This window comes from Myxocyprinus asiaticus, chromosome 9 (assembly GCF_019703515.2).
Source record: "Myxocyprinus asiaticus isolate MX2 ecotype Aquarium Trade chromosome 9, UBuf_Myxa_2, whole genome shotgun sequence".
Taxonomy (NCBI): Eukaryota; Metazoa; Chordata; class Actinopteri; order Cypriniformes; family Catostomidae; genus Myxocyprinus; species Myxocyprinus asiaticus.
Window position 1 is genome coordinate 48,170,264 of NC_059352.1, and position 16,243 is coordinate 48,186,506.

The 16,243-nt window shown below is 37.0% G+C and overlaps 1 protein-coding gene across 5 annotated transcripts in view; it reads right to left on the minus strand.

The window, feature by feature from the left end:
- Nucleotides 1-25: 25 nt before the first annotated feature.
- dync1i2b (dynein, cytoplasmic 1, intermediate chain 2b) overlaps nt 26-16,243 on the minus strand; it is a 28,338-nt gene continuing 12,120 nt past the window's right edge. For all 5 annotated transcript variants that reach the window (XM_051706724.1, XM_051706725.1, XM_051706723.1 and 2 more), the window contains 8 exons: nt 14,129-14,254; nt 13,823-13,969; nt 13,612-13,725; nt 10,393-10,526; nt 10,156-10,300; nt 9,927-10,067; nt 1,963-2,088; nt 26-1,846 (listed from right to left, as the gene is read on the minus strand). In XM_051706724.1, the coding sequence (XP_051562684.1) occupies nt 1,733-1,846; nt 1,963-2,088; nt 9,927-10,067; nt 10,156-10,300; nt 10,393-10,526; nt 13,612-13,725; nt 13,823-13,969; nt 14,129-14,254 (1,047 nt within the window). In that variant the 3' untranslated portion in view covers nt 26-1,732. The remainder of the gene's footprint in view (nt 1,847-1,962; nt 2,089-9,926; nt 10,068-10,155; nt 10,301-10,392; nt 10,527-13,611; nt 13,726-13,822; nt 13,970-14,128; nt 14,255-16,243) is intronic.

Consider the following 16,243-nt stretch of genomic DNA (forward strand, 5'->3'; position numbering starts at 1 on the left):
TCTTCGGTCTTAATGTAAATCAGGGTTCCCACATATTTTGACCAGTCATTTGTGATTAGATTAGGGTTTTTAAATGTCATTTTATAGAGATTGCAACCTCAAAGAGTAATTGATATCAAGTTATATGAATTATTTTAATATTTAAATATTATAATCATGTCATTCTACCCTGTGCAGGTGGCTATTTGTTTACAAATACTGCAAAAAAATCAGAATTTTGTAGTATTCCAAGTTCAGAGTGAATAAATGACTAGGGGTGAGAATCATAAGGAATTTAACGATTTCAGTTCCTTAACAGTTCCGGTAATGATAATCAAATAAATTAACCACAAATTTGTGCCAAAGGGAAATTTTCCTTTTTGGTCTAGACTTTTAATGCTTATCAAGTGACTAAAATTTTCTAGATATTGCTACCAACATGAAGATCATTAGGTTCCGGTTAAAAAAAATAAAATAAATGTAACAGTTTCTGAATAAGAATCAGTTCTCGGTTCCCAACTCTATACTGCAACTGACATGTAAACAATTCGACAAGTGTATTTGTCTGACAGTTAACCAGTAAGATGAGCTATAATGACTTGTTAATTTTCAAAACTTTTCCTGATCTGGAAATCACAATTTAAAAAATCCCTGATATTTCCAGGCTTTTCATGACCGGTGGGAACCCTGATAGCACACGTACATCATCCAGATGTCTATTTGATGTGTTTACATCTGGAAGACGTATTTTTTAGGTTGTTTGCTCATCTGCAATACGTCTATATTTCTCTCGGATGTAAATAAGACATTCAGCAGATGTGTTTCAGACCTTTGTGATTTTAGAATGTTTGTAAACCTGATCTTTTGAAGATGTTTAGCAGATGTTAATTAGAATGTGACGCTTTAGTCTAAATATGTGCCAAATGGACATTTTCCATTTAGGTCTTTTAATGCTTATCAAGAGATTACAATTTTGCTCCATGCCCTTCTTAAATGACAAAACAACGGTCTTGTTTAAAAAAAAAAAAAATAGTGATTTTGAGATTTCTACCAACATACCACAAATAATTTTAGTCGTTGCCATTTGAATTAGCAAGCAGCAAGAAGACACAATGATTTTCTATAATGCTGTGTGCTGGAAGATTCTAGATACGTGTGTGTTCAGTCGTAAGGTTTGCTTTAAGGCGTTCAGAAGCGAGAAAAGTAGTCTGATTCTGCTGTCAAATATTACAAACATACACGTCCAGTCTTTATATATCAGTCATATCATTTAAAACAAAAAGCATTCTTTTAAAAATCTATAAATAATCAAATAATTTTCAAGTTAATGTTAAAATTAGTTAGGAAGAGGGTGTTGAAAATATTCCCCCTTATGAAAAACACATTTCCCCAGTTAAAGCAAGTTAAAGTCTGAGCATTATTAAGACTTGTGCAGAACTATAAGTTGCATATTTGTAGTGTTAGTGCTGGTGTACAGCTATGAATCCATCCCTTTAGTCTAAATCAACCTCTAACTCGTAGATAAAAACATCAAACCAGGGTTACTATCCCAATATAACGCCAACATTTTGTTCGACTTGCAGCATTAAGTGCTTAAAATATAAACTGCAAGTTCTTGGAGTCCCATGTATTCATTTTTTCCCTTCAGATTTAAAAAAAGTCATTGAAAATCTCTAGATTGTCATCTAATAAACCTTAAAGATATGCAAACTGCAGGGGAAACGTCATTGGTCAGCAGGGGTTGCTATGGTGATCATGCAGCCAACCGTTGAGCAGCCAGTTCTTCCACGTCCTCTCGGTTCTCATTAATTTCAGTGAGCGTGCGCACAAACCGAGTCCACTCATCCTGCCGTGGCACTGAAATTTGCTGTGAAAAAAAAAAAAAAATGTATTTTTTTTGCCACGTTGCTGTTGGTGTGATTGGACGTTATTTGTTTGAAAGATACGATTCATTTATGAAGGTGAAAGTTGTATCAGCCTCACCTCTCCAACATCGTAAATGTGCACCTGACCCTCAGAATCACCGACGGCCACCTCTCGTCCAGAGTGAGCCCAGCGCACGTGATTCAAAGCAGGGTTCCCCTCCACTGTTACACTTGCTGTGGGAACCTGTAGCAAAACAGAGTCACTGAAGATTTGTGCGGACTAATTCAGTTTCTGTCAGGATTTCTTTCATGGCTTTTAAATTCCAGTTTAATTCCTGAATTTGAATGGTTGAGGTAGCAAACTTGTAATTTGAATATGAAATTAAAATTAAATGAATTTTAAAGAAATTGTTTTGCATAATGCATTTCATTTGTTAGACTGAATTACCCTAAAACCTGTTATCCACTCAAAAAATTATTTCTGGCAAAAGTAAGATTTAAACAAATGGTTTACATTAGATTTATTTAAATTCGCTGAACTTTGCTAAGTATAAAGTTTGTTCAATGAATGCCGTAGCAAATGTAGTTGCTTTGTCATTTACTAAACTGTACTGTTTAAAACTCAAGTTTTAAATGTTCATACTTATTATTTTCATTAATTACTTCACATTTATTTTGAATTCATACATTCATATTTTAGCCTATTTTTAAGATTTAAGCATTTCAATTTCATAACCAAATTGAATTGTTTAACTAAATTAATAACACTTAAAATAATTTTACTCAATTCAATTTAAAGGAAATTTGGTAATGAAACTGAAATGCATTTATCTTAATATTATTTTTGAGTGGGGCCTGGGTAGCTCAGTGAGTATTGATGCTGACTATCACCACTGGAGTCGTGAGCTCAAATCCAGGGTGTGCTGAGTGACTCCAGCCAAGTCTCCTAAGCAACCAAATCTGCCTGGTTGCTATATATATATATATATATATATATATATATATATATATATATTTTTTTTTTTTTTTTTTTTTTTTTTTGTGGAATATGTTCATTGTGTAAAGATTTAAAGATGTAAAGATTAACCCTTTAAGCTCTGAAGGTGTTTTTAAAAAATTCCTGTTTCAGTGGTATACCCAAAATTGAACGCTTGTAACTAAAAAAAAAAAAAAAAGGGTGTAACACATCAATGGAAAGGAGGAGGCCAGAGCCAGCTTGATAATATAAATAGTTTAATTATAAACTGAACCAAAAAGACAAACACAGGTGTCGGACAGCTGTCCGTAACACTCTCTCTGTCGCACTGCCGTCTCTGGTCGGTCTTAATCCCTCTCGGGCTAATCAGCCTTATTAGGGGCCCGGTGTGTAGAATCACAACCCGGCCCCGCCCTCCGCCCTGCCATATTCCTCCCCCATTCTCTTAGGCCTGGGAGCCCCCAGCATGACATACATCCCCCACCCCCCTATTTCCCTTGGGGGGGGCGTGCCTTCCGCCCCGTCTGCCGGCAGGTCATCCCCGTCTACCTGGATCAGGGGAGGGGACAAGGGGAGGGAAACAAAAAAAAAATGTGGCACCTACACACGTAATGGCGATTGTGCCAAATTAACAAAAACATTTAAAAAGAGAGGGAAAAGGCCAACACAGAGCGGCAGCGGGAAAGAGAGAGAGAAAAAAAAAATTCACTTGCCGGTTCTCCGATACGCCGTAGCCTGGTCCTCGGCCACTCCTCCACCCTCTGGTGGACGACAGCCACGCCTCCCCGGGCGGATCGGAGGCAGTCGTCCAGCTCCTGGCGGACGGAACGCCCCGCCGCATTTTCGGTGGACGGAAGGGTCTCCCCCGCCCCTGGCAGCGGTTCTCTCCGCTCGCGGTCGGCAGTCTCAGGCCCCGCTGCATTTCAGCGGCCCTGACTGCTCCAGGCGGTCGGTTAGGTGCCCCTCCTCCCCTCGCGGTCAGCAGCCATTCCTCCGTCCCCCGGCAGATGGCCGCGGCTGCTCCGTTGCGGTGGATGGTAGTGGCGAAGACTCTACCATGGCGCATCCCTCCTCCTTCCTGGGTCTCGGCACCAGTGTAACACATCAATGGAAAGGAGGAGGCGAGAACCGGCTTGACAATATAAATAAAATTCTGAGACTCTCAACCAAAGAAACTGCTGAAAAAATACTTTTTTTCTTATTTTTCTCATTTGGCATCAACCCTCTACGATCATGTTGGAGAAAGAATCGTCATTGGCTAATACATTTATGTTTTTACTCGCCAGACTTTTGATGACATGTAAGCATAATGTAACTAAAAAATATATTAAGCAAACTGAGAGAGGGGGCCTCTTCATATATATTCACGCAATATAGTATATTGTCATTTTTTTATATATATTTTGCTTTATGATTTTAATCACATTTTAGCTTTTTAAAAATGTACAAATTTCACATTCTATCAATTTATATGATGTCATGAAATCGCATTTTTAATAATGATACAAGCTGTTGTCACTGTTTGAAATTTCGTACACATTTTTAACAAAACAATCACGTTGTAGGAACCTAATAATGAAAATTAGGGGTCATGATTGTGAAATTTGGCTGACAATTAATTGTCAAACAAATAATTGCGATTATGACGATTAATTGCCTGTTTTAGGGCTATGATGATTAATTGTCTGTTTTAGTTGTTTCACGAATATGACGATTAATTACCATACAAACTCACTATGTGTGCTTCATGCTCACAACAAAGTCATTTATACAAATTTAGCTTGGGTCATATAATAAAATAAGGGTACATCATTTCCTTTTCAGGCTTCAAAAACGTATGAATGACAGTCAAATATAAAAGTATAAAATTTAAAATAATTAAAATAATATTTTAATTATCAAAATATGTCAAAATAACTCAAATATATCTCTCTTATTTGTCTGATTTACTTTTGATCCATTGGACTTTTTCAATGTTTTGTTTTCTTTTGCTTCTTTTGTAACCCAGTCAACCTGTATAGCTATTATACAGGTGCATCTCAATAAATTAGAATGTCGTGGAAAAGTTCATTTATTTCAGTAATTCAACTCAAATTGTGAAACTCGTGTATTAAATAAATTCAGTGCACAGAGACTGAAGTAGTTTAAGTCTTTGGTTCTTTTAATTGTGATGATTTTGGCTCACATTTAACAAAAACCCACCAATTCACTATCTCAACAAATTAGGATACATCATAAGACCAATAAAAAAAACATTTTTAGTGAATTGTTGGCCTTCTGGAAAGTATGTTCATTTACTGTATATGTACTCAATACTTGGTAGGGGCTCCTTTTGCTTTAATTACTGCCTCAATTCGGCGTGGCATGGAGGTGATCAGTTTGTGGCACTGCTGAGGTGGTATGGAAGCCCAGGTTTCTTTGACAGTGGCCTTCAGCTCATCTGCATTTTTTGGTCTCTTGTTTCTCATTTTCCTCTTGACAATACCCCATAGATTCTCTATGGGGTTCAGGTCTGGTGAGTTTGCTGGCCAGTCAAGCACACCAACACCATGGTCATTTAACCAACTTTTGGTGCTTTTGGCAGAGTGGGCAGGTGCCAAATCCTGCTGGAAAATGAAATCAGCATCTTTAAAAAGCTGGTCAGCAGAAGGAAGCATGAAGTGCTCCAAAATGTCTTGGTAAACGGGTGCAGTGACTTTGGTATTCAAAAAACACAATGGACCAACACCAGCAGATGACATTGCACCCCAAATCATCACAGACTGTGGAAACTTAACACTGGACTTCAAGCAACTTGGGCTATGAGCTTCTCCACCCTTCCTCCAGACTCTAGGACCTTGGTTTCCAAATGAAATACAAAACTTGCTCTCATCTGAAAAGAGGACTTTGGACCACTGGGCAACAGTCCAGTTCTTCTTCTCCTTAGCCCAGGTAAGACGCCAGGAGTGGCATAACAAGAGGAATACGACAACTGTAGCCAAATTCCATGACATGTCTGTGTGTGGTGGCTCTTGATGCCTTGACCCCAGCCTCAGTCCATTCCTTGTGAAGTTCACCCAAATTCTTGAATCGATTTTGCTTGACAATCCTCATAAGGCTGCGGTTCTCTCGGTTGGTTGTGCATCTTTTTCTTCCGCACTTTTTCCTTCCACTCAACTTTCTGTTAACATGCTTGGATACAGCACTCTGTGAACAGCCAGCTTCTTTGGCAATGAATGTTTGTGGCTTACCCTCCTTGTGAAGGGTGTCAATGATTGTCTTCTGGACAACTGTCAGATCAGCAGTCTTCCCCATGATTGTGTAGCCTAGTGAACCAAACTGAAAGACCATTTTGAAGGCTCAGGAAACCTTTGCAGGTGTTTTGAGTTGATTAGCTGATTGGCATGTCACCATATTCTAATTTTTTGAGATAGTGAATTGGTGGGTTTTTGTTAAATGTGAGCCAAAATCATCACAATTAAAAGAACCAAAGACTTAAACTACTTCAGTCTGTGTGCACTGAATTTATTTAATACACAAGTTTCACAATTTGAGTTGAATTACTGAAATAAATGAACTTTTCCACGACATTCTAATTTATTGAGATGCACCTGTATTATATTATATTATGCAATAGTAAAATATTTCTGCCTTAAATTCTTCACTTTCACACATTATTTTAAGGCTCTCTGATTAACTCACAAGTCCTTATTTCTCTTGAAGGAAGACTTTGAGATTCTGTTTCTTGCATTTTATCATCTCCACAGAAATAGAGCAGGGCATCTCCTCTGTCTCACTGCGTGTTATTAACGCTGTGTGAATAAACCCACAATGACCACGGACATTTGCCATTACATGGCCGTTAAGTGAAACTGGAGCGCTTTGCGTTCACAAAATTAATACGTTTATTCCTTGTTTATATTTTCACGGGAGTTTGGCACAAGCCTCTGTAGACGGCGTGCACATCAGAGCGCTTGAGAAGTGGTTCATCTTCACATGCTCTCAAGAGAACTGCCCTTGTGACGTCCGTGGTGCGGTTCCCTGAGATGCTCGGAGTTCAAATGAATGAGACACAATTGCTTTTTCCTACACGCATGAGACAGCATGCAGGGAAAGACGAGGCTGAATCCAGCTACTTAATCAACTGCTTTTTATTCAGTAAAAGGGCCTCGGTGCTTCGACACTACACAACTCTATCACTTGTGAGTGAAATGTTAATATTTACTTGCCAGTGGCTAATAACAGACGTTTTTTGGTCGCATAGTGCGAAATTTACTCGCAATGTAGAGGGCTTGACATTATATATCTTAGGGTATAAGTAAGGTGTCTGCTTTTGTTTTGTTCCCAATCATGTCAACTGTATCTGAGAACATTTTTGTGTTGATTCAACAAAGCAATCACAAGTGAAAGCATTACCAAAATTATTTATCCTCCAAAAACTTAATTTACTGTCCAAAAATGTTTCAAGTGTCCAGAAGCCTCTCCAAACAAAAACACAATAATTGTACATAAGAACTAATTACACATGCAAACACAACAATGACTAAAGATTTGCAAACCATGCATACATGATTTTAGTAAGGAGATTTCACAGAATGAGTTTCATTCTGTGCCATTTGAGTCATCAATGAGTCTGTGTCATGTACTTGGCGCCATCTCCTGGTGGCCATATGTAATTAGAGTGATTGATCACATGACTCTCTGCCCAAATATGAAGGACTATCATCAATGGTTGGAGAAATCTGAACCCAATCCGATTGGTTTTGCGTTCCATGATGCTACAGCATTTCAGATGACGTCATCTGATACTTGTTTTCAGCCAGATAACCAGATGCTGTGTCCACATTGTGCTTCGTGTGGATTATCTAATTATCTATGCATCCGATTACTTTGTGTGTGGGCTAGTTTTAAAGATAATCGCCTCCTTTAAGTAATGGTTTGTGATATTTTATGTTCTGTTTATTTTTCATGAAGTTATATGTGAAAATGCAGCATATGAGCACGATCTGTTCACATGAAACACGTATATCAAAGACATATAGTTAGCTATTACTTGCTATATTTTTGTCTGTGAGTAAAACAGACTCTTTGAGATCTTTCCAACAACATATGACACATTGCTATTTGATCAGTTTGATGTTTTTACGAATTACAATAATATGTACAGTGTAAAAATGCCACCTCGCTGGCCCAATGGCGGAATCCAGCTAAGTGGTGAAGGTATTTGCGCATTCGACTTTTTCGTGCACGTGTGGCTGTAGCGTCATAACTATTTGAATCTGACTCCATTAATGATTTAACCTGACTCAAATTATATTAGACCTTGAATTTAGATTGAGATTCCAATTATTACTGATCATCAATTGAGATCTTATCTAGATTTGGATACTTGATTATTCTAGTTAATTATATACTTTTACATTGCACTCAATCATTTGGATTCCTGTTAGTAGAGTCTACGCACCAGCCGGGTTATATGTGATCATTCCACGAGAGAAAGAGAGAACAGATGTGGAAAGACAACGAAGCAATTCTTGCTCAGTTGGGTGTGAGATGGTATCTTTATGAGAAAGTTTCTATGCTGATATTCTCAGAGATTATACATTTGCTCTTTGCCTCCCTGGGGAGTTCTGTCCTTTGAATGCAAACACCTTGGCACCCCACCTTACAAACATTTTAAAATTAAATACATTATCAAAACAGAACACTTCTGATTTGTCTGCACATTTCAAAGCACTCAGTTTTGGTCATAATGCCTGCATGCATTGTAAAGTAGAGCTTCTAAGTTTTAAAACGATACCTATTTGTGTTAGTCAAGACTGTAGTTATTAATATTTTAATAATTGTTTTTTTTTCGCAGAATACAATTGAAATGCGTCAATCTTGAAATAAACAGATTTTTTGTGTGTTTGCACAGCATGGGGGTACATTATAAACATTAGATGATATTAATACTAGGGATACACCGATATAAAAAAAAACAAATGCCTGATACCTTTTACATATCACTGTTTTTCTTTGGAATTATGCTTTAAAATGTACAAAGAGGTCAAAAAGTTTTTTCACTGGTCTAACAATCAATGATTTCCATTGAACATTGACTCTGTTGAACACGTTACAGGCCAACATTTTTAAGACAGCCAAAATAAAAGCTAAAAAAAACTAAATATCAGCTGAATGGGTGCCTAAACAAAATTAAAGTGTGGCGAGACTCGCGCTGCGCATGCAAGCCTTTCACGCATCTTAAGCCGGCAGCGCTTCACTTTCGGTTAATCGCGTAAATGCGCCTGCTTTGCTTCGGTCAGGCTGCACGGATCGGCACAGCCATTGACCAGGAAAATAAAAAATGGCACTCCATGTCAAAAAGGTTGCCGACCCCTGTTCTAAAACATTTTTGTTTATAAACTGACTAAAGTGCTGAATGCAGTCTTTTAAGGTTTAGTAATCGCACAAGACCATATTGCGATTTCAGTCTTACTTTAATCAATCATGCAGCATTAACGGATATCATACCGATATCTCAGAAGTCTGCAGATTTCAAAGCGTTTTCACAACTGTCATTTATGGTGGATTTTCCACATTAACATAAGTACGAGAAAGAATAAAAATGAACTATTACATGTTCTCAGCAATGCCGACCCTTCTACATATTGTATCTATTATTATTATTTCATTATTACACAGTTTTTACAAAGAGTGTTACTATTATAAATCAGCCATCGGTTTTTCATAAGGGTGTTTTCAAGTTTATAACCGATATGCCAATGATTTTCATTTGGTCAATAATTGGCTGATAAAACACATTATATTGTATCTAAAATTAGCCGATACATCGGTGCATCCCTAATTAATACTAAAGTTCTGAAATGTCACCTGTTGTTATCCCTTCAGAATAAAATTATTCATATCAATGAATAAACAGACATAATTAGCCGAAATGAATGGCAACATATTTTCAATAAGGTTCTATTTGTTAATATTAGTAAATGATTTAGGTATCATGAACTAACAATGAACAATGACATTTTACAGCACGTATTAATCTTTGTTAATTTTCCAATTCAAGATCCAATTGGACATCCTGTGTGGTGTGGCCAACTCAATTTGGTTTCTGTGTATGCGTGTACCTCAGTTTCATTGTTAAGGTCCCACAGGTCCAAGTGTCCAACCCCATCCACACAAGCAAACAGCGCTGGATGAGTAGGTGACCACATGACATCATACACATAATCTGAATTGTCCTCAAAGGAGTACAAAGGTTTATTATTCTGTAAGAGACACAAGTAGACCACAGTTAACAGTTCAATGTAATGTAAATGTAGAGAAAGAGTGTTATTACAGTAGTGTGCTCAGCACCTTGGTACTCCAGAGTTTGACAGTCCAGTCAAAAGAGGAAGTGACAAATAGGTGTGAGAAGTCAACCGGTCCTGCCGCTGTGTGGCAATCGAGCCCTGTGATCGGTCCATGGTGACCCTCAAACATCTCGCTGATACCTGCTTTACTACAACACACACATGTGCACCAAAAAAAAATGTCAACACAAACACGTGAAAACTGACACAAACGCTTGCACAAACACTCAAGCACACTTACCTGCCGTGTCTACAAGCGGTATAGACTGATCCGTCCTCACTCCCCACTACAAAGTTATTGACGTCACCCAGAGGAAATGACATGGAGGTCACAGCCACTGATTTCGACTGTTTGAACACGAGCTCTAGACTGTCCTAAACACACACACATGAACACACACAGAGAGTTTAGGGTGTGAGTTACACTGTATTTGAGTTAGGGCCTGTGTTGCATTTTATATGCCTGAAAATGTTTTAGTAAAAATATATGTAGCTAAATATTACTGTTGTACTATTTACTATTGTAATACAGTGCATATACTGTAAATAAAAAAAATATTAAATATAATTCTTCCTTGTGTTCTTTTAGTCAAAAACAGTGTGGAAAACATGCCTTGATTATTTATAGATAGATTTTTACTGTATTTTTATACTACCATTTAACATTTTGAATCGATTTGGCCACAATGGCTGTTCGGATGAAATTATGGTTCATTTAAAGATATTTCAGAGCAAATACATAAATATTAATATTGAATATCATCAAAAAGCTAAAAAATATCAATATATGTTCTTTTAGCTATATTGCAAGTGTTGAGGAAACCAGTGTATCATAACTTTTAAAGTAGTTAAACTATAGTAGAGTTAATCTTTTTAAAAAGTAGTTAGCTACAATACAAGTTACTAACAAAAAGTAGCTAACTACACTGAAGCTATTTAAAGAGGAAAATATCAATATTAGCGCTGTCAAAGTTAATTTTCCTTAATCGCAATTAAGGAAAATTAAGGCGTTAAACTTTTCACAGTAATCGCATGCGTTAACGCGTTACTTTTCCTTAATCGCGATTAACGCATTTAACTTTAATACAACCTTTGCTATGTGTCTGTCCGGAGTCATTACACTAACGCACAAACACACACAGGCTGTCTCGTTTGGATGGAAATTTGTCGGCCGCATACGTCATCGCGGCTGTCTCGTTTGATTTTTTTTATTTTTTTATTGGGAATGCAAAATTGTATAAATGTAAGTGCATATACATAAAAGGCATTGACAATAGATAAAAAATAAGAAAAATTAAACGAGACAGCCTCGATGACGTATGCGGCCAACAAATACAACCTCCGGAGGATGCAGCCTTCCAAACGAGACACAGCCACACACAACAGCGCTTCTGTGACAGTGATCAAATGATGGGGAAACGGGCCCAGATGGGAAGAATCAAGTACTTTGCAGCCTCTGTAAGGAGCAATTTAATTACCACAGAAGCACGTCAAGTCTTAACTATCACGAAAATGCAGAACGAGACGTTTGCAATCACTTTTCATGTTGAGTTTAAAGCGGAGCTCAACACTGGCATGGAGGATGAGAGTTTAATTTAATTTAATTGCAATGAAAATGCAAACTATGGGGAGACAAGTTCTTTCAATTAGTCAAACTCACACTTAGACTTAGCGAAACATTTAATGTTACTTGAATTGGTGCTATTTTAATGATTTCTATCTTTATACTGTGGAAGGCTTTGTTTAGAAAATGTTAATAAAGCATTATACTGCTGCATATTGTTTTGTTTACTTTTTTAAGAAGAAAATACGTGCATTTTGACAGGAACAGAAATATAAATAGAGAAAAATTTCAGCACTTTCAAAATCTGCGATTAATCGCGATTAACTTGAAAAATTATGTGATTAATCGCAATTAAAAATTTTAATCGGCTGACAGCACTAATAAATATACAATTTGATTAAATTATTGACAATATTACATTTACATTAGTGCTGTCAGTCGATTAAAATATTTAATCGCGATTAATCGCAGATTTTGAAAGTGCTGAAATTTGACTCTCTATAGATTTTCCTTTCAAAATGCATTTATTTCCTTCTTAGAAAACAACAGAAAAAAATATGTAACAATAATGTTTTATAAAATTTTTCAAAACAAAACATTTCACAGTATAAAGACAGAAATGCACTAAAATAGCACCAATTCAAGTAACATTAAACATTTCCCAAAGTATAAGTCGGAGGTTGACTAATTGAAATATCTAGTCCCCGTAGTTTGTGTTTTCATTGCAATGGGCATTAAATCTCTTAAACCTTCATCCTTCACATTATTAATAGTGGGTATCCACTTTGCTACAGCAAACATGAAGCTGTATTTACATGATTTGCTGCTTTGAACTCCACATAAGTAGTGCTTGCAGAGAATGACTTGTTTTGCTTTTAGCGCTGGCACTGTCCACATAAATGATACTTTGTCCTAATTTTCCTCAACATTGACGTTGGGGAATGCCGATGCTTCACTCCAGCGGGTCGTGTGAATGCGGCCCATCACAAGTCCCATCTAAATTTGTTTTGTGCAAAAAAGTATGGTTAATTGGATCATTCTCCATCACTTGATCACTGACATGGAATCACTGTGTGTGTGTGTGTGTGTGTTTGAGGTGTGTGCGTCAGTGTAATGACCTCGGACATAATAGAATGACCCCGGCTGAATAAAATGTCAGAATCTAATGTAAAAATTGGTAAACGCGTTAATCAATTTTAAATTAATTGAACGCGGTAACGATTTAATTTCGACAGCTTTAATTTACATATATATATATATTTATCCAAAATATAAACCAATTAAACTAGAAAATAACCAATTTTATATATATGAATCAAAATATAGTGTTAAATAGCAGCAATGAACTCAATATATTACTTAAAAAAAGATAGCAATGTCCCTTTAAGGCTGCGCAGGGGCTCAAATGAATCAGAGAATCATTTATGCGAACTAGTTCATTTACATGAACCGTCCGAAAGAACTGACTCACTAAAATGAATTAGAGTTCTCAACACTAAATATAAGTGAATCATTTATTGTACCTGGTTAATTACATGAACTGCCCAAAAGAACCAAAAGAATTGCTTGATTCAGTGATTCGGATTTCCCAGCGCTACATGATAGAGAGAAATGACGTTTTGTGTGTTTGAACACTCCCTCGGCTACATTGCTACATTGCAATACAATGTGACAAATGTAGCGTCTTGTGACTCGTTGGAAAACTTTGCTCGTTACAGGAAAAATGCACTATTTTGAAAATAGCTTAACTACTGTCGCACTACTGAAAAATGTAGTTAAGTTAGTAGCACCGCTACTTTTATTTAACTAATCCCCAACACTGTATATCGCCAAACCTGAATAAACAGCATGAAAATGTATTAGACTTGTGACTCGTTTGTGTGTGTGTGTGTATACCTGTGGTGTGGACAGCATGTCCAGACTCCAGGAGCACATCTTGCCATCAGTGGAGATGCTGATGAGATTATGAGCGTTCTGAGTTCCCACCAAATTCACACAGTACACCGGGTGCTGCAGAGACAGAGAGAGAGGACTGAAATGAGCCAGCGTTACTGCACTGAAGATGATGTTGATGAAGACGTGTGTGTGTGTGTGTGTGTGTGTGTACCGTGTGAGCTGAGGCTGACAGTGGAGTCCTCTGTACGGGGGTGCGTTTGTTACTGCGGTTGTCCCACAGCACAATTTGACCCGAGTATGTTCCTCCCACCACCAGATTAGGGTGAAACTGTGCAAATACTGCTGACATCACTGCCGACTGAACAGAGAGAGTAATCTCAACACAGCAACAAAATATAGTTTATTATTGAAAATTCAAATGCAATGCAAAATGCATCTGTAGCACAATGATTTACCTCTCAAGAAAAGTTTGATTCCTCTTGAATAACAAATGTCAAATACTTAGCCAGCATCTCACCTGGCAGTGGAAGACATATTCAGGTGTGGTCTTCTTATACTTCATGTTCCAGACTAGAGCCACTCCATCAGGCTCATGTGGAGCGTCCTCATTACTGCAGTATGACGCTACTAGCAGCTCAGGATACTGATGAAAATGACAAAGGAGAGAGAAGCAGGAAGTATATTGGAATCACTTTGCTTTCCCGTGTTTACAACTTTAAAAAAAGTGGTTTGATTAATCATTCATTTTGATTTCATGTGCTGATTCGTTCAGCAGCTATTTTTGGACATTGCATCTTCACGCCAGTAGGTGACGACAAGTGAGCATCTTTTATGTTACGGGTGAGTCATTCAATCACTGAATACACTGATTCAACTGATTCGTTCGCCACCGAAATAATGGAAGTGAATGATGAAAGTGAAGATTCATTCGAAAGCACTGATTCGTTCACTAAAAAAAACCTAATAGTTCAAAACAAGAGTATGAGAGCATTACAGAAAGCGAGTTGTGCTTGATGCTATGGCTTCTTTTGGAACTATTTTCACTGGTGGAGAAGAAATGCAAATTTTTACTGGCCAATTTTTGTCTGAAATGTAAGTTATTTCATGTTATTTACTTGTTTGTTGAACTGTATACTTATTGTATTATAGCAAATATCACACTCATAAACATTTTGGCTAATTTGATCCTGCTATCAGCTGCCATTAAAAGTGTAGAACCGGTACTCTTAACACATTTTATACAATTTAAATCCATTTTGCAGAAATCTGACGATTTTACCCCAAAACTGGTGCAGAAAATGCATATGAAGTCTGCAAATTCTGTCTGGGCCTGTTCATCTAGTCCAGTTATCTAGTGCTAGCGATGTCCGATCTTAGAAAGAATCATTCGATTGCACCAGTTCTTGTTAATGATTCGGTCGAAATGATTCACAACAGTATTTTGTACAAAACTGAAATAATTTAGTTTGGGAGTAAAATTGTGAGATGGATTACACAGGAATCATAAACAACACAAACTTTGACACAGTTTACATACTTAAAGGGATAGTTCACCCAAAAATGAAAATTCTCTCCTCATTTACTCACCCTCATGCCATCCCAGATGTGTAGGACTTCCTTTCTTCATCAGAACACATTTGAATTAAAATAGAAAAATATCTCAGCACAGTAGGTCCTTAAAATGCAAGTGGATGGTGATCAGATCTTTGAAGCTCCAACAAACAGCTTCCGGTTCTGCTGACCGGAAGCGATGATTTATAGTTAAAAAGTACTTAAATACTGATCTGTTTCACACCAAAAGTGATCGTTTCGCTTTAGAAGACATGAATTTACCAGTGGAGCCGTATGGATGATGTTTATGCTGACTGTCTGTTCTTTTTGGAGCTTTAAAGGTCTGATCACCATCCACTTGCATTTTAAGCACATACTAAGTGAAGATATTTTTCTATTTTCTTCAAATGTGTTCTGCTGAAGAAAGATGTGAGAAATGATGAGAGAATTTTCATTTTTGGGTGAACTATCCCTTTTAATAGTGATGAATAGTGATCAACAGCAGTATTTAACTAGAAAGAGCATATGTAAAGTGCTGCATGGGCAGAAAATACCTTACAAATTATCATTATCCATCACTTGACTTAGTAGTAAAATTTCCAATATGATCTATTTTAATCAGTCTTGTTTGTTTTAATTTCCCAGATAAGCATATTTGGGAATTTCACTCTGGAAAACATTCTGAAGTTCAGATTTTAAAAACTAAAATCATGGATGACTGACAAGCACAAGTCTGCTGAAAAAGGTAAGTTTTATTTATGAACCCCTCAAACTCTTTGGATCTTCCGGCGGTATATATCGCTATACTGTGAAATAAGTTTCAATTGTTAAAATCCTCAGATACATTACTCAGGCATATGGGGTATCATTTGAAAGCTTACAATCTGAACTTTTATGTATCAGCATGTTACATAAAATAACAACATTTGCATCACAAATAAGCACCACCTAGATGTGATGAGGTAGAGATGAATGTGAATATAAAGGTTTTTCACATAGCACTTACTGTACTTCATATGTCAAATGAAAGCTCTCATTCTCAGGAATGTAACTATACATTTTATTTTGTTGCCCTAACACC